Source organism: Candoia aspera, chromosome 1, assembly GCF_035149785.1.
Source record: "Candoia aspera isolate rCanAsp1 chromosome 1, rCanAsp1.hap2, whole genome shotgun sequence".
NCBI lineage: Eukaryota > Metazoa > Chordata > Lepidosauria > Squamata > Boidae > Candoia > Candoia aspera.
Window position 1 is genome coordinate 341618797 of NC_086153.1, and position 24268 is coordinate 341643064.

At 50.7% G+C, this 24268-nt stretch overlaps 1 protein-coding gene across 2 annotated transcripts; it reads left to right on the plus strand.

Moving 5' to 3' along the window:
- The first annotated feature begins 772 nt into the window (after positions 1 to 772).
- Positions 773 to 23370, plus strand: PCSK4 (proprotein convertase subtilisin/kexin type 4). Of its 2 annotated transcripts, XM_063290979.1 has the most exons (15): positions 773 to 976; positions 2674 to 2778; positions 4848 to 4943; positions 5655 to 5783; positions 7509 to 7585; positions 9023 to 9111; positions 10002 to 10174; positions 11078 to 11290; positions 13186 to 13286; positions 14392 to 14495; positions 16307 to 16424; positions 17982 to 18170; positions 19652 to 19776; positions 21772 to 21891; positions 22763 to 23370. In XM_063290979.1, exons 1-15 carry the CDS (start codon positions 806 to 808, stop codon positions 23245 to 23247), a joined length of 2295 nt encoding a protein of 764 aa, XP_063147049.1. In that variant the 5' UTR covers positions 773 to 805; the 3' UTR covers positions 23248 to 23370. The 2 variants fall into 2 exon arrangements, with proteins under 2 accessions (XP_063147049.1, XP_063147048.1); XM_063290978.1 differs by lacking the exons at positions 773 to 976; positions 5655 to 5783 and having other exon boundaries at positions 2531 to 2778.
- Positions 23371 to 24268: the final 898 nt, after the last annotated feature.

Here is a 24268-nt window from a genome sequence, read left to right on the forward strand (position 1 = left end):
AGCACTAGATTTATCTTGAAACCAGCGTGCTACTTCAAATCTAGACTGGGGAATAAACAGTAAAATCTCCTTCCAATTGATTTCTTAAGTTTCCCAATAACTTCACCATGGGCAGTTTTTTTGGCAAACAACATGGAAGCAATTTATCACTGCCTTTTTCTGGGATTGTTTCTGACTTTCCAGTCTAGACTACAGCTTTGGGATTTCCTTGTGGTCTCCCGTCCAAGAAGCTGCTCCTCCTTCAAGCATAATGAAGGGGGAGATGGGCGGTGATAGAAATGTGAATAATAAATAAATAATGGAAGGTGAGTGACCTTGATCCATCACGCTGGAAGTCTATTATGTCTCAGAAAACTGAGATAGAATAGGGCAGGGCGTTACCTTGGTAATTCTCTTCTGCTTTTAGGAGGAAAGGCGGGTAACAGAAAAAAATGAAAAGACTGGGTTTTTATTAAAAAAACCCGTAGTCCCTTCGATTAACCCTACTGGTAATCAAGGCGTCTTTCAGCAGGAAACCACAACTCCCAAGAGGCCTTGCGGCCAACCCCCCCCGCCCCCCTCCCCTCGTCTTCCAGCAAAGCCACTTGGCCCGGTAATCCCCAATCTCCCGCCTTGGCTTCCCGTCGCCATGGTAACCGTGCGCCTCCGAACACGTGGAGCGGGGCAGCCGCTCCGGGTCTCCCGGGGGCGGTCGTGGGGTGAAAATCGAGGCCCAGGCTTCGAAGGGACCGTAGGCCGCGTTGCGGTATAAGGGGCAGGGCTCTCGCCGTCCTCGCCAGCCTGTTGCGCTTGAGCGGGGAAAGAGATGCGAGGGGTGGCGGCCGCCGCGGAGATGGGCGTCTGGCTGCTGCTGCTCTGGTGTGGAGCCTCCCGCGCCGCCAGCATCTACCTGAGCAGCTGGGCGGTGCGCGTCCCCGGCGGCGCCCAGGAGGCTCAGCGCCTGGCCCGCAGGCACGGACTGCTCTACCTGGGCCAGGTGCGTCGCCCCTCCTCATGGGAAGGACGAGCGACGAGCCGGGCCTTCTGAGAAGGTGGTGGGGTAGCCTCTGAGCATACGCAGAGCGCCTTTCCGGAAAAGCCCGCCTTCCCTCGGTCTCCTTGCCTAACCTGGGAGCTCTCTTGAACGAACGTGGTTTCTGGGGTGAGGCTTTTCTTAAGCGCATTATCAGGCCTCCCCCAGCGGCCCCGCCCTCTCGTTCTCCTGCACCAGCCCTCAAAGATAGACTGCTCACGAACGTGGGGGCGCCATTTTGTCAGGACGGCTACGAGCCAGCATTCGCCACCTGCCTTGGGCAACCCTGAGCTCTCTGTGGCCCCCAAAGACCCCCTGAAAATGCTGCACCTTCCACTTTTAAAGCCTTTTTGTTCTGCTGTGGGGTTTTAAAAGGAGGTTTTTGGGAGAATGGGGGGTTGGGGGGTGTAGCCCCACTTCCAGCCTTCGTAGGGGCATGATCCTGCAGGGTTTACCTGCAGCAGTGGAAGACTGTGCCAGGGAGGGAGGGAGGGAGGGAGGGAGATTTGGGGGTCCCAGCCTTGCTTCAGGCCTCCAGTGTGCCCCTTTCTTTGATCTTTATCTTTTTCCCTTTCGTCCTCCCTGCAGCCTTGCAAAAAGCAGAAAAGCGAATGCACGAATTCAATTTGTTGCTGTGCTGAGTCTGTTGATGATACCTCAGACATAAATCAAATTTTCCTCTCCACTCCCCCTCCTGCAAGGACTCCTTGGCGTCGAAAGGATCTTGCTCCTTTTAGTTTAGCAAATGGAAATTCTGGCCTGGCAGAATTCATTTTGCACTTCTTCCAGGATGAAGGAGCAGGGAGGACAGAGGGTGGGACTCTCTGCAAAAAGAATGCTGCTTCTAAGGAGCGAAGGGAAAGAGGGATCCTTCTTGGGGAAGGAGCTGCCTTTTGCAAAAGGGCAAGATGAAACTGGCTGAAGGTGCGGGCATTTTGGCAGGTTAAGGGGCCCGGCTCCTCTAGGGTGGAGGAGGGAGATTATGAACAGGGAGGGTAGGGTTGGGGTCTGCAGAAAGTAGGTGTGTGTGTGTCTGTGACTGGGGGTCTCCACCCCAGCAAATCATGGAAATCGATGGTTGCCTGTGGCCAGTGCACTTTCTGTTGCTGGAGGAAATCTGAAAAGAGTTTTTTTTTAATTTCAGGAGGGGAGAACCGAGCCTTGGCATGCAGCCCTCTTGCTTCATTTCTATTAAATAATTTATTCCGTCTCCTCCTCCTGAAAATCAGGGCAGCTCCTGGTTAATCAGATTGAAGGGAATATATTTTTAAGGGATGCAATCAGGCCTGGGGAAGCAGATCAAGACAGAGATTGCTTCTAAGGCGAGGGGAAACCAGGGCGAGGGGGGCTGAGATCCCAAGCGATTTTCCTTGCGATCGGAGGGGGCTCTTTGCTTACTTTTTCAGTCGTTAAGAGGAGGTGGGTTTTGAAATCCAAAGGGATCGACTTGAGTGGGGGGGGGGGGAGACGGAAGGCCACATGGAGCAGAGCAGCATTTTTTCTTTTTTCTTTTGCAGAGATGTTGAAGCCTTTCTGCCACTTTTTAGAACTCCTGAATGCACCTTTTGGCCGAGTTCTTCCTCCTGCTCTTTGTTTCGTGTCTTTCTCATGCTGAGGCTGACGGGAAGCCAGGCTAAAGTCTTGCCCTTCTGTGCCTGCAGGTGATTGATGGAGGATCCTACTACCACCTGAAACACAGGGGCATGGCGCAGAAGTCTTTGACGCGGCACTGGGGGTGGCACCTCCGCCTGAAGAGAGAGCCTCAGGTAAGCCCCTAGGAAGAGGAGCTCCTGAAGGGCCTCTAGTCTAGCCCCACCGCAACAGTGGGATCCGGCTTTTCCTCTACTCACTGCATAACACTTAGACCAGGGTTTCTCAACCAGGGTTCCGTGGCACCCTAGGGTTCTGTGAGAGGTCCCTAGGGGTTCCCTGGGAGATCATGATGTATTTACAAAATTATTTCAAATCCAGGCAACTTCACATTAAAGAGTAAGTTTGTTTTCAGTTTAAGAGCCCTGTTAATGCATCTATACAGGCCTACCCGTGAAGCTAGTATAATACTTTTGTAACTTCTGGCCTGTATTTGAGCCTGAATGTGCAGGGCTTCCCCGTGGCCTGAAAAATATTTCAAGGGTTTCTCCAGGGTCAAAAGGTTGAGAAAGGCTGACTTAGACCATACTGGACTGCTCTGGCTATTCACACATTCAAGCCAAGTTTGCCATCTTGCACCTTTCCACTCTTGATGGCCCTGCAACAATCCAAAAAGCACGTCCCTGCCTTTCGTCCCGCCCTCGCAGCGCTCGGCTCCAGCGAAACATCTGTTTTCTTCATCTTTTCATTGTGAGTCCCCCCGACAGCACTGCCAATCCTCTGCCCCCACCCTCCTTTTGCCCGTATCCTTCTGTGGCAGCTGGGACTGGACACAGAGAGAACCCTCAGATGCAGAGGCATTCTACCAGTAAGAGTTGGATGCTGGCAACACTCCTTAAAGATGGTCTGTTCCTTCATACCCCGCTTATAGGTTGCCAGAGGAAAAAATGGGGCACTTTGGAAGAAGTAGGGCGGGCCCACTCATGGCTGGCTGGGGAATTCTGGGAGTTGAAGTCCACACATTTTAAAGTTGCCGAGGTTGAGAAACACTGATGTAGGGTCTGGAGTCTGTTAAAGCACCCTGATTATCAGTCCCATAAAATAGAATATTTTTTACTTATCTTAAAAGACATACATAGCTGCTGATACTGTTAACAACAACACAGGGTAGGGCACAAAACTAATACAGGTAGTCCTCACTTAATGACCACAATTGGGACTGGAATTTAGGTTGCTAAGCAATGTGGTTGTTAAGCGAATCCAGACCCAATCTTATGACCATTTTTGTGGTCATTATGTGAATCATGTTCATTAAGCAAATCACATGGCCATTAAGCGAACCATGTGGTCATTAAGCGAATCATATGCTTCCTTACTGGTTTTTCTTATCAGAAGCTGGCTGGGAAGATCGAAAATGGTAATTATGTGACTGCAGGATGCTGCAACTATTATAAATGTGCAATGGCTTCCAAGTGCCTGAATTGCGATCGTGTGACCAGGGGGACATGGTGATGGTCGTAAGTGTGAGGAACAGTCACAAGTTGGTTTTTCAGCACCGTCGTAATTCTGGACAGTTGCTAAATGAATGGTCGTTAAGTGAGGATTACCTGTATCCCTTCCATCTCAATAAATCTTGCTAAAGAGAATTTTGTGAGAGCCCTGTTGGGAAAAGAATTATTTTCCTTTTCAGGGAGTAACCAAACAGCTGCACAGCCAAAGACTAAACAGACCCAGTGGTTTTGCACCTCACAGACTTTATGTCTTATGCCACATGAATTGTATCCTTTTCACGGCTGTTGCTGTCAATAGTGATAGGCATCAAGGAAAACACGTAGGAAATACAGTCTTGCAACTGTGTCCGGATGGTTAAGGTGCTGGGCTAGAAACTGGGAGGCCCTGAGTTCTAGTCCTGCCTTAGGCACGAAAGCCAGCTGGGTGACCTTGGGCCAGTCCCTCTCTCTCAGCCCAGCCCACCTCGCAGGGTTGTTGTTGTGGGGAAAAGAGGAGGAAGGAGTACTAGGTATGTTCGTCGCCTTGAGTTATTTATAAAAATAATAAAGGCAGGATAGAAATAAAATAAATAACTAAATCCCAGCCTGCCAGTTTTGCTACTGGGACGGGTAGAAAACTGAGCCCAACAAGACTGGGAAGCTGCAGGTTCCCACCCTGCCCCAAAGTAAACCACAGGAGCCATTAAACAAAGAGGGAGTTTAGTTTGGTTTAACCTAGACGGTTTTGGCTCCAGATCCCGTGGTTTGAACAGCAGACGCTGAAGAGGCGAAGAAAGAGAACAGCCGCGGTTGTCCCCACCGATCCATGGTTCCATAAGCAGTGGTATATGGTGAGTGGGGCAAGAAAGGGGAGGATCTGTACCCTGCTCCCACCCCCACCCCCAGCGCCTGCTTTCTGAGACTTGCAGCCCCCTGTGGAAGGTAGAGCTCCCAGGCCGCTCTGGCGAAGTCCAGGGGCTTCCTCTGCAGAACCTTCAACAATTCGTGATCTCTGCTATACCTGAGGGATGAGAAGGTCTCACTTCCTGTGGGATGGCAGCCTGTAACCCCCAGGGTTGTTGGTGTGCAAACCATACGCCCTTCAGCTGGCCCAATCAGGTTCTTCGATGGGGTGGTGCTCCAGAAGAGGATGCTTGAAGAATTAGCGTAACTTCCATTGGATCACAAAGGCAGGCAGGCACCCCACTTTGAGACAACTGCATAGGGGTGTTCCCCCCCCACCTCCAATAATCCACAGTACGTCTTGTAGTCTTCCCTCCCCACCCGATTCTGCTTTTTGTTGATGTGTCTCCAAACTCTGCTGCTTTCTGTGGCTTGTCTGCCCTATCCCAGTGTTTTGCTGGCTGGGGAATTCTGGGAGTTGAAGTCCACACCTCTTCAAGTTGCCGAGGTGGAGAAACACCGTCCTGTCTGTCAGCATTTGCGTTGTCCAAGGCTGGCTTGCTTTCTGCAACGTTTGGCTTCTCAAAAGGGTTGCTGAGCTCAAAGGCCGCCCCTGAATCTTCTCCCCCGCTTGGATTCCCCACTCTTTTCTGTTGTAGAACAACGACATCATTCCAGACCTCAGTGTCCTCACAGCATGGAGCCAGGGCTATACCGGCTTGGGCGTAGTGGTGAGCGTTTTAGACGACGGGGTCGAGAAGGACCATCCTGACCTTGTGGCTAACTATGTAAGATGTATGTATGTATGTATGCATGTATCTCTATGGAGATGGATGTAGAAGGCCCACCGGGAGGGAGAAATGACCTTAACGCAGCCGTTGGGCAACTGCAGGCCTCCAGGTGTGCTGGACCGATCTTTCCAGGCGCTGTGGGCAGCCCCCGCCTGGCTGCCAATTCTGGGAGGCCCAGTGGGGTGGTGGGGAAGGATGCCTTGGCTGAAGCAGACTCCCTAAATACCCTGCGTGTCCAAAAGCCTTCCCAGCGTTTGGAGTTTCAAAACTGTTTCCCGAGTGGACTTGCCACGCTAGACACCTTTCAGGAGGGGAAGGATTTTGGCAGGGGCCGTCAGCCCACCCCTGTGCTCAACAGGAGGGTCTTGAGGTTGCGGCCTTCCCCACCCCTCCAAATGGTTCTCCCGGCTCTGTTTAAACGCTTGCCCAAATGTACTCCTGCGGAAGGGCGGATTCTTACACTGAGTGAGAGCACTCGCCGTTGGGCTCTCAAATGTTCCGCCAAAATGCGACGGCTTCTCACATATACGCCGTTGATTCTGTTCCTTTGGAGCAACCCAGAGCAGATCCATCCCGTCTTCCGCATGTGGCCAAAATCTGACTCCCATAAAGCAACCAAATCACTGTCAAGGTGCAGCATAACTTTTTGAGCATGCAAAGCACAAAGAGCGTACACCACACTCCCAGCAAAGCGCTCGCTGAGCACCCCGATCAAAAGCAGCACCGCAACTTTGGCCTGCTGCATTGCAAACACAAGACAAAGGAAAAGGCAGACTCCGTGGAAATTGCAGCATGACGCTGGACTGTTTTTGACCTGCTGCTTATTCATCCCTTCCTGCTAGGTCAGCATGCTAGCCATCCTATCTCTGAGAATCGGCCAGTAAATAGAAACAACTGGGTTAACTGGGCCAGTAGTAGTCCTTGTCTGATTCCTCCCCGTGTCACCAATCAGAGTCAATTCAGCTTGCCGTGAACATTTTCTTACAAGGGCACTTTCAGCAGTTCACTTGTAGGGGAGGCATTCCGTAGATCTGGAGGTGAATGCAGCTCACATGTGCATGGGGAGTACGTTTTAATACCACAGCAGCCTTGTGTTTTTTGGGAGGCAGGGTGTTTCTATGGCTTGCCCGTTGCCCAGTCCTCAGCAGTGCTGCCTCCTCAGTCACTTGTCCCTGAGGTTATTCTGTATGTCCTCTTTCAGGTCTGGGATATAAAACTCTGCTATATGCAGAACTGTACCACTGTTAATGCTCAGGTTTTCTCTAGAAGTGTCCAGGAGTTTTGTCTTTTGTTTTAAAGACAGGTCCAGACAATTCGGTTTTCAAAAATCCCGTTTCATTACACGTTGTCTCTGTGCTGTTTATTTACAAATCGATAAAGAGCGTCCTGCATTCCTGTACGGCGGTGTTTCTCGACCTTGGCAATTATAAGATACGTGGACTTCAGCTCCCAGAATTCCCCAGCCAGCATAGCTGGGAGCTGAAGTCCACGTATCTTATAATTGCCAAGGTCGAGAAACACTGCTGTACGGTATAGCCACCAATCCTCTATTTGGGTTCTCCCCCAAAAATCGGCTGCTCCCACATCACCCCCAAATCCTTCTAGGTCTCCACATTTATTTCTAATTGCTCCAAAGGTTCAAATGATAAAACTCTCCCAAAGCCTGTTTAGAGCTGTATTTGCCCTTCCTTCTTTCTGCAAGTACGATCTACCTTCTTTCAGGATCCTATGGCAAGTTACGACTTTAATGACAACGATCCAGACCCTCAGCCACGATACAACACGTGGAATGAGAACAGGTGGGTTTTGGGTGGGTGGGTGGGTGGGTGGGTTGCCCAGTGTCTTCTGGATCTTGGAGGTTTTACCTCCCTTTTCTCCTGGTTAGCATGGTCAGGGAGAAAGGATGGTGGGAGTTGTAGTTTGAAGTTATAGTCAGCTTGCCTGCCCCTGTTTTAGGAGGCTTCTCAGAATGATAGTTTTTTTGTCACTTCCTCCATTTCCTAGAATCAAGAATAATAGGGTTGGAAGGGATTCTGTGTGGTCAGCTGCTCTTGTTGTTCAGTCCTTCTGTTGCTTCTGACCCTTCCTGACCCAATGGAATTGCTTCTGGGACATCCTGTAAAATCTTGCCTGTGTTGTCTGTGAGGGTATCTAACCCACCTGTGAACCCTTCGAGGTAGGCCAGGTTGGGGAATGGAAAAGGCTGGCTGGGGAATTCTGGGAGTTGGAAGCACACCCATCTTAAAGTTGCCAAGGTTGAGAAATCCTGAGGTAGAATAACAGAATTCTGAAGGTCTGCCATAGTATTTCTCTGCCCCCTTTTATACTAGACTGAATCAAGGCAGGGATATCTTGAGTTTCCTTCTTCCCCCTTCTTCTTTCCCAGGGCTGAGTTTTTGTCTAGTTAATGGTTCTCGCATTCCTTCTTCAAGGATATCGCTGTACAGGTAGTCCTCGACTTACGACCATTTGTTTAGCGACCATTCAAAGTTATGCTGAAAAAAGTGACTTGTGGCCAGTCCTCACACTTATGAGAGTCGCAGCATCCCTGCAGTCACATGATCAAAATTCAGGTGCTTGGCAACGGGCATGTATTTATGGCGGTGCAGCGTCCCAGCGTCACATGATTGCCATTTGGAACCTTCCCAGCCGGCTTCCACCAAGCAAAAACAATGGGGAACTGCATGATTCACTTAACGAGTGTGTGATTCACTTAACAGCCATGGTGATTCATTTAACGACTGCTGCAAAAATGTTGCAAACTTGGGTGTGGTCACATGATGCCTCATTAATGACTGCACCGTTTAACAACAAATTTTCTGGTCCCTATTGTGGTTGTAAGTGGAGGACTACCTCTACCCCACCATTTTCAGTGGGCCTCTTTTTCAGTAGCCTTTGATTTTTCCAAGTGTCAGGTTCTTCTTCAGTGACTCCTGTCTTTGCGTTTATGCATGCCATCTTTTTATTTTTAACCCATCCCTAAACCCATCACTAAATTGTAATTGGTTCTCCAGTCCAGCAAACTGGCTTACCTTGTAGATGTACTCAGGGAAAAGGTTGTGGAAAGGTGTTGGCTTTCCTCAGGGATCATCTGCATCCCCCTTTGAGGCCTGACCTGAAATCTGTGACTTCTCCAAGTTAGCCTGGGGCTCTGCGACAGGAATGCAGGCTTTGGCCTGCCGCAATAGTCAGCTGAAATTGATCCCTGGCCCCCTCTCTCTTGCGCTTTCTTTCAGGCACGGGACACGCTGTGCAGGAGAGGTCGCTGCCACCGCTAACAACCACGTGTGTGGAGCCGGTATCGCGTACAGGGCAAAAATTGGGGGTATGAGACTTCTTTGTGCTTTAGAGTAGGCTCAACAGGTGCCATTTAGGGCCCTGGATACGTGTGGAAAACACTTGGCCGAGAAAAAAAGGGGCCATTTTGTACCTCCCGGCGGATTCTGGATCTTGTTGGGAGAATCTGAATTCCTGTACCTGGAATCCATAATGCCAGCAGGGTTAGGTTATAGCAGCCCTTCTCAAGCTTTTGACCCTGGAGGAGCCCCTGAAATACTTTTCAGGCCTTGGGGAACCCCTGCACACTCAGGCTCAAATCTGGGCCAGAAGTTACAAAATTATTATATTCATTTCATGGTAGGCCTGGATATATGCATTAAGTGTTCTTAAACTAAAAAGGAAGAATGAAACTTACCTTTTTCATGTGAAGTTGCCCGAATTTGAAATATTTTTTTAAATAAATCGTGATCTCCCAGGGAACCCCTAGGGACCTCTCGTGGAACCCGAGGCTTCCACAGAACCTGGTTGAGAAACCCTGGTTTACAGAAATCCATCTCATTTGCCTTTCTTCTCCGCATTCTCCTGAACTTAAAGCATTTTGATAAAAGTCTGGGTAGCTCCTGGCATCGAGCCTGGAGTTATTTTCAGGTAGGTCCCTCCCGAGCCTTGTCTATAAGCTCTGGGCAATAAATGAGGACTGGAGAGCTTTTCTCAACTTGGTGCCCTCCAGATGACTCAGTTTCCACTCCCAGAATTCGCATTTCCCATGGGCTTTGGCTGGGTGAGCTGGAGTTGTTCTTAACCCTGTTCTTTATTGGCGCTAGAGTCGGTCTTTCTACTCAGACTACTGAGCTTTGAAAGCAGCTGGCAACAAATATATTTGAACATCACAAAAAGTGAAACTTTCAAAACGTCACCTCCTTGTTCTCCTTCTAGGAGTGAGGATGCTTGATGGCGTCGTGAACGATATCGTGGAGGCCCAGTCGCTGAGCCTCCGCCCGCAGCACATCGACATCTACAGTGCCAGTTGGGGCCCAGAGGATGATGGGAAGACCGTGGATGGCCCCGGGGTCCTGGCCAGGGAGGCCTTCCACAAGGGGGTAGCCAGTGTGAGAGAGGGTGCCTTTGCCAACAGGCCTCTGCTGTTTGGGGGATAGCTGTGTAGTTTGGCTTGAGATGCCCAGCTTCGGCTTTGTTGGTGGGGGCAGCATCAGTTCCCCACCTCGTGTTCCACTAAGCTGGAACTAAACCCAGACTGAACGACATTGGGATCAACCTTTGGGAAGCGGCTGGGGTAGGGGGGAACCAAAGGTTTAGGATCAAATTTGCAGCCATTTACGGGGAGAGTTTGGGAGCACATTGCTTTTTCACCCTTCAACCCCCTCCCCTTTAAATCTCATCTTCCGTTACTGCGGCAGCATTTTTTCTGTTCTTCCTGCTGCCCTTAAAATGGCTAGATGTTAACATGAAGGACCCCCTCGAGTCGAGCTCTGCTCCTGAGGCAGCAGGGACAAATCCGTAACATTTTCTTGGCAACAATACCGAAGCGGTGCTGTTACCCTACAGCTCTGGCTTTTCTTTGTGGTCTCCCATCCAAGTGCTAACCAGGCTGCTTCGATCCCAATGAGCTTTTGAGGGGTGGGGAGGGGGAATCAGCTGCTGCAATGACAACGATGTCAGACACAAAAGGCCTTTTGCCAGCAAGCTGGACCCCTGCGGTGTCCTTGAGTGGAACCCCAGGAGCCTTCGGGGCCCTTTTGCTGGGTGGAGGCAGGGGTTAGGACTCTCAAATCAAATGAAATCTTTATTACGATCAAAGGCCAGCATGAGAACTCCAAAAGGGAAGTAGACCAATTTGGCGTCTATTCATGCGTCTCATTTTTGGCCTGTTCTGCTTTTTCCCACGTTAGCGAAAGATTTTCAGCCCCAAAGAATCGCATCGGGAGGGTGGGAAGCCTCCGGTGGAGTAAATCTTCCCCTTCCACCCTCTGCCCGTCTTCTTCTCCCCGCAGGGGCGTGGCGGGCTGGGCTCTCTCTTCATCTGGGCCTCGGGGAACGGCGGCCTTCGGAAGGACAACTGCAACTGCGACGGCTACACCAACAGCATCTACACCCTGTCCGTGGGCAGCGCCACTGAGACCGGCAGGGTGCCTTGGTACAACGAGGCCTGCGCCTCCACCCTCACCGCCACGTACAGCAGCGGGGCTCGGGGCGAGAAGCAGATCGTGAGGCTCTTGGATGGGGGCGGGCGGGTCCCGTCCTCCCTGCGGCCGGGAATTGGGGCTGGGGGCTGGGCAGAGCAGCAGCTGCATTCTTGTAGAAGCAGGGCTTGGCTTCCTTCCAGTGGAAGGGGGCCTCTCCTCCCCGCCCCCCGAAAACCTTATGAACATCTGAACTTTCCCCTCCCCATTTCCATCCCACTCACTGTTGCAATTCTGACCCTGTTGGCATTGTCCCATCTTGCTTGCCACTGGGCTGAGGAGGCTGGACCAGTTGAACCCCAGTCTGATTTTGTAGGACTCTGTGTGTGTGTGTGTGTGTGTGTGTGTAACTCACCAGCGGCCTCTGCTGGCACATGAGAAGGTCGCAGTGCGTGCCTTGGTCCAACGGCCTCTTGCTATAAAACTCCCGCAGACAGACTTCCTCTGCGACACTTAGCGGGTTTCGGTGGCTTTCCCTGTGGCTGCCGCCTGTGTCTAAAAGCCGAGGAGCTTTAAATCCCTTTGCCTCCAGCCTCTGAAGGAGGCCTGTGGGAAAGTTCACTGGCAGCCTGTATTCCTACAAAAGAGCTTGTTTATATTCTGCCCAAGTAACTTTTTAAAATCATCTTTATCGCTCTCTTCAGAAAAGTGCAGCTTTTCCCTGACTTGGTTGGGTTCAGGGGAAAGCAGGGGGCAGGTGGGTGGGCTGGCCTTGAGAGCGATTAGTGGGGGGGGCAGTTTGGCCCTGGTACGCGCATGCTTTGTCCTCCATTGCGCTAGCGGGAAATAGGTGGCTGCAGGAGAAGTCAGAAAAGTCAGGAGGGCTGCAGCCACCCTGGGACCAAGGCCCCACCCCCTTTATACATATGCCAAAGGGGCGGGGCTACGATTGTGGCTGCATCTTGACTTTCTGGACTCTATCTGCAGACACCCCTGATGCCCCACTGGCCCAGCGCAGGACAACAGCCCTGGAAATGGCGATGTGCAAATGGCTGTCAAGGGCCTGGGTCAATAATTTCACCAGGTGGCTGTGAAGGTCCTGTTCCCCAAATTATGCTTATTACTGGATTCCCACCACCCCCAATATTTGTGGGCTGCAAATAGAATATGTTAACATTTACAGGCAGTCCTCGCTTACCGACCACAATTGGGACCGGAAATTTCGGTTTCTAAGCGAAGCAGTCATTAAGTGAATCAGACCCGATTTTGCAACCTTTTTTGTGGCAGTTAAGTGAATCACTGCAGGTGTTAAGCGAACCACGTGGTTGTTAAGCAAATCACACGGTTCCCCATTGATTTTGCTTGCCAGAAGCTGGCCAAGAAGGTCAAAAATGGCGATCACGTGACCACGGGACGGTCCAACAGTCATTATTATGAACTAGTTGCCAAGTGCCCAAATCATGATCACGTGACTGCAGAGATGCTGCAACGGTTGTAAGTGTGCATACCGGTTGTAAGTTGGTTTTTCAAGCACGGTTGTAAGTCCAAACTGTCACTAAACGAATGGTTGTTAAGTGAGGACTACCTGTATTCAGTCCTTTGAGTGTGCCTTTCAGCCTTAGAGGCAATGCGCCCCTATTCTAACAGAGCGAAGCGAAGCGAATGTTTGTTCAGAGAGGCAGGCACAGGCGTAGGATACCCCACAAATAGGTTCTCCAAGGAAACCTGTTACGCTTGTAGGCGTCCTCTTCTTCCTTTTCCAGCCCTTTCCCTTGGCAGCCCTGAGAAAGTCACGTGCAGTTAGGCCTGACCCTACGCAGTCTTTGCAGGAAGAGGGGTGGTGGGAGGGGGACGAGGGTGGTAGCACAGCGGCTGACCCAGTGGGAGAGGTGTAGTCAGGCCCCGAGGACCGGATGCTCAAGGGGAATGAGGAGAAGGGCTTAATGTTGGCCTTTGATGCTGTTCAATTCTCCGCCCAGGTGACCACAGACTTGCGACACACCTGCACAGGCAGTCATACGGGCACCTCTGCCTCGGCCCCCCTGGCAGCTGGCCTGATTGCCCTCGCTTTGGAGGCCAAGTAAGTGCCAGGACCAACTAGCGGCAGTGGCATTTGATGGGATCCTTTTCAGGGCTGCCTTTCCTTTTCCTTTGAGGAGAGCAAGTTCCTAGTCCTTGCAGTCCCCAAGAAGCTTTGAAAGCAGTGGCTTGTGTTTTGCAAAGGCGGTAGCCAAGCCCCCCATTTTTCAGCACAGCTGACATTGGTCAGGAAAGTGTCATGAAGCCGGCCTCTTTCTCTGCTTCTCGGTAAATCCAACTGCCGCTGTTCAAGGTCTGTATCAAAAAACATTCTCTGGGTATTTCTCCCTTGGGGTTCTCCGGCGTGGGGCCTTTTGGTGATGCCCTCCCTGTGGCGGACCACTTGTCTCCAGCGACAAGTGGCACCAGGCAGATGCACCTTTTTTAAAAACCTGAGCATTTACCCTCCGTTCATTACCTGGTGAGGTTGTTAGGGCAGGCGACACATTCAAGAAGAAGGTCACTTGGAATGGTGTCCCCGCTGAAATCCGGGTGGCTCCCGTCCCAGTGACCTTTCAGAAGGCCTGAGAGACCTGGCTAGGGTGGGTCGAGCCCTTTACCAGGTGTCTTTTCTGGGTGGTTGGCCAATTTCGCTTTTTCGCACTCCTATTATATTTTATTGGCGTCTCATTGCGAGCCACCCAGAATCATCTGGAGTCGGGTGGTGCCGGAATTGAATTGAATTGAATTAATTTAAATTGCCACTGACCTAAAAGGCAGAACCTAAGAGAAAAAAAGAAGCTGGGGGTGGGGGGGCAGCAAGATGCTTAGTTTTAAAAGGGCCTAGGTCAGTATTTTTCAAATTCGGCCTCCTTAAGATATCACATTCACGGAGGGACCTGGGGTTCAGTGCTGCTTCTGGATCTGGATGGAGCCTCTCCTGGCAAGTCTCTCTGCAGGGCTCTTCCTCCGAGTCAGTTCGGGATCACTCTTTTCCGACCCTCTTGGGGAGGGAAGGCACCCTCCCTCCGTGGTAGCCCGAAAGGTCTCGAGAGCCTGGAGATGAAGACCTGGGGACCTGTCGCCTGCCCACCCACCTCGCAGGGCGCTTTTTGCGGCAAACGTCTGAACAGTTTTCTCCTCCCACACCCGCCTTGTGTTTCCAGCCCAGACCTGACCTGGAGAGACACACAGCACCTGGTGGTGAGAGCTTCCAGCCCGGCTCACCTGCAGGCCGACGACTGGGCAGTGAATGGAGTCGGGCGCAAAGGTGAGGCTGGGCCAAGTCGTTCTTGGGGCAGGGCCATCCCACTTTCAGGCAGCAGAGGCCGCGTCCCCACAGCCAGCCACGGGAGCTCCTGTGGGGTATGAACAAAAGAGGCAAGACGGCGGCCCCCGTGGGGCAATCGAAGCTCCGCCTGTTTTTTACATAAGCCACGTACGATGCACACAAAGACGGGCAGGACTTCAAGCGTGCCAACGTGGCTGCCATCTTGACCCTTTCAGCCGCACCCCATGGACACCCGCAGCCAGCTGCACAAGTAAATCCCCCAAGTTTTTTGTTTGTTTGTTTAATGGATGGCTTTCCGTTCTGATTCTTAATCGATGTGTCCACGGCTCTGGGGTTCGGCGCTATGAGAAACGCTAAGAGAGATACTTTTAGACAAAGACCTCACCTAGACAAGAGGTTAATTTTAATGGGTTGGTAGAACGCGTCGCTCTGTCCCGTCAGAACAGCCTCTGCTGCTTTTCACAGCAGCAATCGAGAAAGTGTTTCCGGGGGCCTATTTCCTTCACTGAACAACACACTGGAGGCTCAAAGTGTCTTTTTTTTTTTTTTCTTTTTTGCAGAATCTGACTGCAGTAGAAAGCCAAGACAAGCAGTCTGGTGTTTAAAGAGGGACCCTGGAGTTTGGCAGGGCAGATTCTGGTAGCCTTAATTTAAAGCCACCCCCCAAAACCAGCCACCTGTTCCTGCTCCTGCTGCTTGCTTGCATGTTCTCCAAAATCTCTGCCCATGTTTATCCCGCGCCTCCTTCCTGGCATCTTTGACCTGCATGCCCCTCCTAGGAAAGCAATAACTCAGTTTGTGGGTGCAGAGTCCGCCCAAAACTTGAAAGCAGGTTTGCAGCAAGGGTTCCGGCTACGCACGCAGACGGCTTTGTGCTTCAGCTGTTTATGCTCAGCCTTGTGATGTGATTCTCTCCCTTGGTCCGAATTGGCTTCTTGTCTTGAGATGAAGCCGATTTTGCCTGGAAGAGCATTCTCCATCACCAGAAACAAGCCCCATGAATCCAGACGTTTCCTGACTCCAAGTGGCTCACAATAAAGCCCAGCAGGTAGAAAGTACAAGATAAATAGGATCACAAAGAAAAATAAGAAAGAACAAGATGAGGAGTTTGGCCAACAGCATCCAGCAAGGTGCTCCCTCCACCTTACCCCAGGGCCTTTAAGGTCCTCCGGAATGCCATCGGGGTGGGAACCATGCGGATCTCGGGCTCAGAGGGCAGGTGCCACGGCAGAGGGAGCATGCTTCTGGCGTCCCAGTGGATAGCGCTGCTAGATCAAAGGCGCCCGGAGTGCGCCAGCCCAGTCTTTTCCTTGTTCAGGCTAAGCCCCGAGGGGCCTTCAGAGCTTTTGATGGTCCTGCTTCAGTACCTAACGTGCAGGTGACCCTGGGCAGCCGACAAGGTGTGCCCTGCCACTTGTTGTGAATGGCCCTCCAGGCTCAGCCTCAAAGTCTGGTGCGGAATGTTAGCCCACAACTGAGCATGTGCCTGCTTGGAGGAGCACTGGCATCGCCAGGGAGAACCCCCGCCCTGTGTCCCAGAGAAGCCTTGCCAGCCAGGGTCACCGGTCCCGAGGGGCACAGCCCAGCATGTCCAGGCAGCAGCGCAGGCAGCCGGAGCTGCTCAAAGAGGCCAGCTGAGACTGTGCAGAGCCACAGTTCCTTTGTATCTCGAGGGCCGTACCCCGTTCCTGTTCTGTGGGAAGAGCCGTGGTGGGCACTGTGGTGCCAGTGTGCCTGGAGGGCATCAGAAGGCAGTGGCGGTTTCCCTGAGCACATCCTCCTCCTTTCAGTCAGCCACTACTACGGATACGGGCTCTTGAACGCCGGGGACTTGGTGGAGATGGCGAAGGGGTGGAAGAGGACCCGGCCTCAGCGGAAATGCTTCATTTGGGTGGTCCACGCACCATTGTAAGAAAGCATGGGAGCATATATCTCCCTCCCTCCCTCTCTCTCCCCCCCCCTCCCTCTCCCCCCCCTCTCTCTCTCACCAAGCCCCCAAGACTGATTTATAAAATGACAGTCCATCCAGGACAGGAGAGGGTGCCCCCTCCTTGTGGTGGTATTGCATGAACGTCCATATCTGTGCGGTTGAACCTCCTTACGTTCGATTGGCCACAGATTCGGGTTCAGCAAAATCTCTTCGGCGCTGCATGGCATGCAAGGCTTTGGCTGGCCTTGAGAGGGGCTACAGAGGAAGGGGTGGGGGCCTGTAAGTTGAGGTGGGTTTGGTGTGAAACCAGAAGTGTGGGGGAGCAGGAGACCTTCGTCCTGAGAGCAAAATGGGCTTCCCTATTTAAGGCAGCTGCTTTAGAGGAGAGGCCTCCCAGAACCATTTGGCCAGTCAGTGTCCAGCCAGACTTGGCTGTGCTTCCTTGCGTGCTTTATGTTTCAGCCTCCACGTGGGCTCTCTTTTCGCCAGGAACCAGCCGGCCGAGCCCTCCGATACTGCCCTGCCCGCTTCTCGGCTGATGGGTCCTGTCCGGCCCCGTTTCCTTTGTCCTTCCCCTTGCCTGGATAGCAGCTGCTGCTGCTGAGCGTCGTTTGGCATCTTCCATGGGAAATGGCTGTCTTGTGGTTGAGTCCTCTGCGCAGCCAACACGAAGGGGCAAACGTTTCCCAAGGCACGGGCTGATTTTGGAATGCAGGGAGGCAAGATTCTTTCAAAACAGTGGGATCCATGATCTACTGATAACATTTTATTTATTTTTTTGTGGCCTTTATACGCCACTTCAATCAATTACAACTCTGGGCGGGTTTCAGAATATGCGGTGAAAATGCAATAAAAATGTACATGCGCACACAGAAAAACTGAAGTCCAGGAAAAACCCAGCAACTGCTTAGAAAAATGGGCTTTCTTAAAAGTTGGTCCCTTCAGCCTTGCATGCTGAGAAATGCTCTGTTTCTAACGCTCCCCTAAAGCAGGGTTTAACTTTTCTTCCGGCTGGTAAGTTCCACCGGCTTGGTAAGGTTTGCCCTCGTTTGTGAATATTCCGCGATGGATCTTGTGGTTGGAACCTGTTTTTCTCAACCTCAGCAACTTGTAAGATGTGCGCACTTCACCTCCCAGAATTCCCCACTAATTTTACATGAGAAGATGGAGACGGGCAAGAATTCCCTACATCATTTCTGCTGTCTTTAAAAGGGGGGGAAGGATGGGAGATCCCTGGATGCTGTCTCAGCCCTGCTGTTATTTACTTCATTGTTTGGTGGCTCAGCCACGTCTTCCCAAGCCCTGTGTGGGTCCAGGCTTACTCGGGGAGTTAAAAATCCACTTTACCTGCCAGGCCTCAGACCAACGGGGGCTGTTTCTGATGCTTCACGTCTGGAGGGGGCGAGGTCTAAGGAGTCTTAGGGGACTCGTCATCTGGGCTCTTGGTCCTCGGAGGCAGGGTGGGCGGGCCAGCGTTTAGCCCCTGCCTCCTGAGCTGGACCTCACTTCATCATTTTTTTGGCTTTTTCCGACAGGGCCATCGGGTCGCGGCTGTCCATCTCCAAGAACGCCTCCTCCGCCCCCTGCCTCCAGAAGAGGAACCGGGGCATCCACTCCCTGGAGCATGTCCAGGCGCAGCTGTCGCTCAGTTACAGCCGGAGGGGAGATCTGGCCATCTCACTGACCAGTCCGATGGGAACAACCTCAACCCTGGTGGACATCAGGTGAACTGTCCCCCTGTGGGTGTGTGCAACCAGTCCTCCCCCCCACCAGCCCGTCCAAGAGCATTAGGCTGCAGTCCCCAGAATCCCCCAGCCAGTGGCACCAATGACAACCCTGTCAGGTTGGAGAGCAGAAGATGAGCAGCCTCCTGTTTTTAAATTGGCTCTTTCCTGGCGTGCTGCTACAAGAGCCTGGGCAAAGGAGGGAGAAGTACTGAAAATAAAAGGCGGAAGGTGTCAGTAACCCTTGCAAAGGCAGCCGGCCCCCAGCGCTCTCTCCAGCGGAGATCCTCCTACCTGGGCAGCTTCCCGAGGGAGGGGTGGGCCTTCTGCTTCCCCAGGCCCAGACTCTCCGGGGTGCGGGTGAGCTGCCCACAGCCAAGCCCCAGTGCTTGTGCAGGAGAAGCATACAGATAGTCCTCGCTTAACAACGGTTTAGCGATGGTTCAGACTTAGGACAGTGCTGGGAAAACCAACATGATTGGTACTCGCACTTACAACCATTGCAGCATCCCCGCAGTCACATGATCACGATTTGGGTGCTTGGCAACCGGTTCGCAGTTATGACTATCGCAGCATTCTGTGGTCATGTGATTGCCATTTTCAACCTTCCCAGCTGGCTTCTGGCAAACAAAATCAATGGGGAATCGCACGATTCGCTTAATGACCACGCGGTTTGCTTAACTCCTGTGATGATTCACTTAATGACTGCTTCACTTAGCAACCAAAATTCCAGTCCCAATTGTGGTCATTGACTGAGGACTGTAACAGCAAACCAACTGTCATAGTGTAATTTGCTCAAAGATCAGAAAAGAGGGATGGGGACATTCTTAAGGGGCCTCTAAAAGTTTTGTTCTGTTTTTTAGCCTAATCCTGTCAGAGCAGGTGCTCTAAGCGCTGGGCTGAAAAGTTTTTTTTCTTTCTTCGTTTGATTTATCTAGCCACCCCTCTCACTTATATGTGGCTCGAGGTGGCTCATTCGTATTCGTACGCTGCACGAAGCCATCAAGTCATTTTTACAAAAGGTCCGGCGTGAGCGTGGCCTTTTGGGGTCCTTCAGTCAACTGAGGGTCCGTAAATCGTGGTTTGGTGCCGCAGATGAACCCCGCTCCTGCCTCTCCCGGCACCTCTGTTGCATGCACAGAGCAGCTGGGTTGGCTTAGGGCAGCCACGTCCCGCGTTTGCAAGTTGGCACTTTAATTCTTTGCCTATGTTGTGTATTTCCTGGATGGTGTGGGTTTTGGGGGGCATTGTAGGTTCCCTTCTGGCTGGTTTTTACAATGTCTTTTCAACTTCCTGTTTGTCACCTCGAGCTGTTCCAATTAGGCAGCTTATGAATCAAATCAAACCAAATCAAACCAATCCAATCCAATCCAATCCAATCCAATGCAACCGATCTTTCCTTTGCTGCGTCTCGTAACGGCAGCGAGCGACAGATTCTTGCTGCATTTTAACAGGAGGGTTGCTGCTTTGCTTACTGCTAGGCCGTACGACACCAGCAGGGAAGGCTACAAGGACTGGTCCTTCATGTCCACGCACTACTGGGATGAAGATCCCCAGGGAATCTGGACCCTTCTCCTGGAAAACAAGGGGGATGCGTATAATTCAGGTATGCCGAGCAACCTTGTTCCGGCTTTGGTAGCATCTGTTTGCCCCATGACTTCTTACGTACTCTTTCCCGCTCTTTTCTGTATGCTTAAGGTCTAGAAACTTGGATTGGTAAGTTCGTAATATATTGTCATGTACTGTCTGTAGATTTCTCTCTCTCTTTCTGTCTCCCTCTGCCCCCCGTGGAGAGCTCCCATCCTATCTTGCCTTTGGCACCCACATAAACTCTTTTTTAAAAAAGAATTTTATTAGGTTTAAAGCAAAGAGAAAAACTACAAAAAAGCAAAAACCTACAAAAACTGAAAAAAATAAAGAGATGCAAAAACACAAGAAGAAAAATTTTAAAAGATTACATAAAGAGGTGACTTCTGACTTTTAACAGCAAGAATATACAGCAATTTCCATAATCAATTCTTTACTCTAAATCAAACCAAACTCACAGTATTTCTATAAATCATTCCATTAGCACATATAAAAATCAATAAATACAATTGCTCCCTCCCCTTATATTAAAAGAAAAGAAAATATATAAACCTCCTAATCAACTTCCCCACAAGACATTTATTTAATTATTTCCTTCCTACCACTATTCTATACATTTCTGTCCACTATAATAAAGATCAAACATATATATATAAATTGTCTGCTCTTATAATAATACTACAGTTATAACAATCTTAATTATATTAAACCTAAAACCAAGTATTTATTATTACACCTTATTAATCTTAATCCAAATCCTTAAAAAGAAATGAAGTCAAGCAAGCCTTAAAAACAATTCAGATAAACATTCTTAAATCCTTACCCCACTTCAAAGTAAACCAAAGCATTTACATATCTCCTCAGTACACACAAAGCATTTTTCATAAAAAATTCAGACAGCCCAACTGCCCCCTTAAAAACTCCAAGTTCTCAGCAGAAAACCTCCCATAGATAACAACCTCTTCCTTCCCATAACATTCCATCAGAAAAACAATTCCATTAATTCAATCTGTCCCTTTAACTTCTTCAACCCGACAATCCAGTCGTCATCTGGCATTTCAACAAAACCCTCAATCTCACTGTCAACAGAAACATTTCTATCGTTGTTAAGCTCTTCAATTTCTTCCACGACATCCCCAGCCAGATGACATATTTTAGAGCTGATGTTTTCTACGATGTCCCAAATATGTTGCATAATAACTTGACAGGAATCACAAAGAATCTGTTTAAGCTCAGAACGGAAATCTGAGAATGTCTGCTTGAAGTCCTCCATGTCTCAGGCAGTAGATTATGGCGCCCCCTAGATAATTAACTAGCAAAAGTAGGAGTTAATGGAAAATTTCCAGAAGCTTTTTGCACAAGTGGAAGTATGATAATGAGCAGCTCCCCAGAGAAAGTGGCAGCAGAAAGCTGAAGATTCAGAACAGCAGATTCAACATGTAGGAAAATATTAAAATCTTCAAATTCAGTGCAGAAATAATGGGGAGGCAATTATTTACTCTCAGTCCTCCTCAGTATTAGGATAGGAAACAAGCCAAAACTTAAAAATTAATCCCAGAAAATAACCATAAGCACCAAGAGAGATCACTTAAAAAGATATAAATTGGGTGATTTAAAAATGGGGTGGCCAGTCTTAATGTCCCTTTAAGGCTACAATGCAGCTTGGAAATTACGACGACCCAGCTACCTGGCATCTCTTACCAGATTAGTGTGAAAGCTGTTTGCAATCCTCTGGCTGCAAGGTGCCGTTCTGGAGGACAAATGGGATGATTCCAAGTATTTTCTTGTCTGGGAAAACACTCCAGGGCATCAGGAAAAACCTGCCTGAGCCCCCAAAAAACTGCCGCGTTGTCAGTTTTGCCCATGGAGCCCGCGAACGCAGCTCTTCAGTCCGCCATGTCCCCGCTGGAAGTCCCCTGTGAACTCTTCTTGATCTTGCGATGCCTGCCTGTCTGTCTTTCTGGAGCCATACACTCACCCCTTTTCTTATCTGCTCTTCTGCCTCGGTCTGAAGGGTTCCTCAGGAACTTTGTGTTAAAATTGTACGGGACTGATGAAGACATGACAGCCCGACAGGCAGCTCCCCCAGTGTTGAGCAAGTGCGTGCAACACAGCCATGACGGCACATGCCAGGGTGAGTTGTGGGGGTGGGATGGGTGCATTTATCTTGGGCGCATCACCCAGATGGCCACCAATCATTTTTGATGGCTGCTGCGCCTGTGGGACTCCATGCCACCAGATACCACGGGGACCCAGTAACAGCACCTTAGGAAGGAAAGGGCCAGGATGCTATTAAAATGCAGAGGCTTCCTTCTGGACACAGCAGGGTAATTGTGCAGTTGGAAGGTAACGTACATATGCCCCATCTGGCCTTCATAGCCAGTCTCTGCTGGGTGAGCTGGACTTTGTCCCCCCAGTGCATAATCTGATGAATGAGACAAACAAAGGCCTGACTGCTTGGGTGAGGCGGGGTGGACACAAGATAATCTCTTTGGGTGGAATAAAATAGCAGGCTTCAAACTTGAGGAATGAAGTATGGATGGATGTGGGATGTGGTGGTGATGCCATGTTAGCAGAGCATTTGTTTTACGTATTGATTGGTTGTGTGTGCGTGCGTGCGTGCATGTTTCTTTAGCTGTGTAATTGTTGGAAGGCAGTTGCAGAGCGCGAGCCATTTGACCAGCTCCCTCACAGCCCTGTTGCCAAGAGCTCCGAAAAGTGTCTGCAAAGTCCCCCAGAGACCCTTCCCACACCTAGTGGTGCCAATTCCACAGGGAAAGTGCTCCCATTCAGTTTCACCGAATTCCGGCTTGAAAAGTGTAGGAGAAAAACCTCGTCTTCCCCTCTTCTGCCTTGAGGGCATGGTATTTAAAAAAGAAAACTCAGTCTGGTCAAGCTTCCCCCCACACACACACGCTAAGCCATTTTGTCCCCTCCCACTGCGGCTGCGCCTCCTTGCCTTCTCCTTGCCGGTCCACCTCACAGACTTCCTCTCTTCTTTCCAGAATGCCCCAGTCCGTTCTTCGCAGTCCAGCACCTCTGCCTCTCCTACTGCCCCCCCAGGTACTACAGTCTGTCCCGACTGGCTTTGAGCCCCAATGGGACCCCGCACACAATCCAGGCCTGTGCCGCTTGTGACCCATCGTGCTACACCTGCCTGGCGGGGTCGGCCCACAACTGCAGCACCTGCCCGTCCCACAGCACATACGAGGAGCGCTCCCACGCCTGTCTGCGGCCTCCGTCCATCTCCTATGTGCCCCATGGGGGTGTTTTTGCTCTGGGGGACAGGCGTCTCCTCCTGGTCGTTGTGATCTTGCTGGGCGTAGGACCTGTGGCTTTTTGCGTCCTCTGTGCCCTGTGTCGCTTGGTGAGCCGTGTGGGCGCGTGGCAGAAACAGGCGGGGTCCGATGCAGAATGTGGGACAGTCAGCCTGGAGCTCCTCTACCTCCACCACCCTGGGGCCAAGGAGAGTGTGAAGAGGCTGTGGTAGAAATCTTTCCTGCCGCCCAGACGGCAGGCTGCCCTCCTGAATTACTTGAAGCACCCTCCCCTGTTATTTATTTCTCCGAATGGTTCTTGGATCCCCTGAGAAAGCAATAAATGCTCAGCCTGAGGTGGTCTCCGGTCCTTTTGGAATTCAGGGGGCGAATCCTCCGTCCAGGTTCTTGGGAGTCTCACTGGACTCGGTGGATGCATCTGGGGGAAAAAAGAAGTTATGGGATTTGACCACTTGGGCCCAGGAAGATACATTTGGCACAGCTTTTCTGAGTTGGGGAGTTGTTTCTGTCCCCTCTCACCTGGCTCTGCGGGCAACACCAGAGGGTGGATCTGCTTCAAGAAGGTAAGGGGCTTGCTCTTTTCCCCAATTGTGGAAATAATGTTACTGGGCTGAAGTTCAACCATTGACATCCTTGAAACATTTTGCAAAGCCCAGAATTCTTTTTGAAGCACACAAACAATTGCAAGATGCTAAACTGGTTCCTGGATTCTTAGAAGGCGGATGTTTGGGAACTGTACTTGGTTTGCATTTCCATGGGATTCATTTTCCATTTCCCAGACTAAAACACAGTACAGGTAATCCTCACGTAATGACCACAATTGGGACTGGATTTCCAGTTGCTAAGTGAAGCAGTCATGAAGCGAATCTGACCGGATTGTACAACCTTTTTTGCAGTGGTCGTTAAGCAAATCACTGTGGGTGTTAAGTGAACCACATGGTGATTAAGTGAATCGTGCGGTTCCCCACTGATTTTGCTTGATAAAACCCAGTCAGGAAGGTCAAAAAAAGTGATCACATGACCACAGGATGCTGCGACAGTCATAAATGCGGACCAGTTGCTAAGCACCCGAACCATGACCGTGGGGACACCACAATATAACTGCGAGGACCAGTTGCACGTAGTTTTTTTCAGCACTGTTGTAAACAAATGGTCATTAGGCAAGGACTACCTGTAGTTCTTTCTCCTGCAAACATGGGTTTCTTCTGCGTAGTTCTTTTCTCTATCCATCCA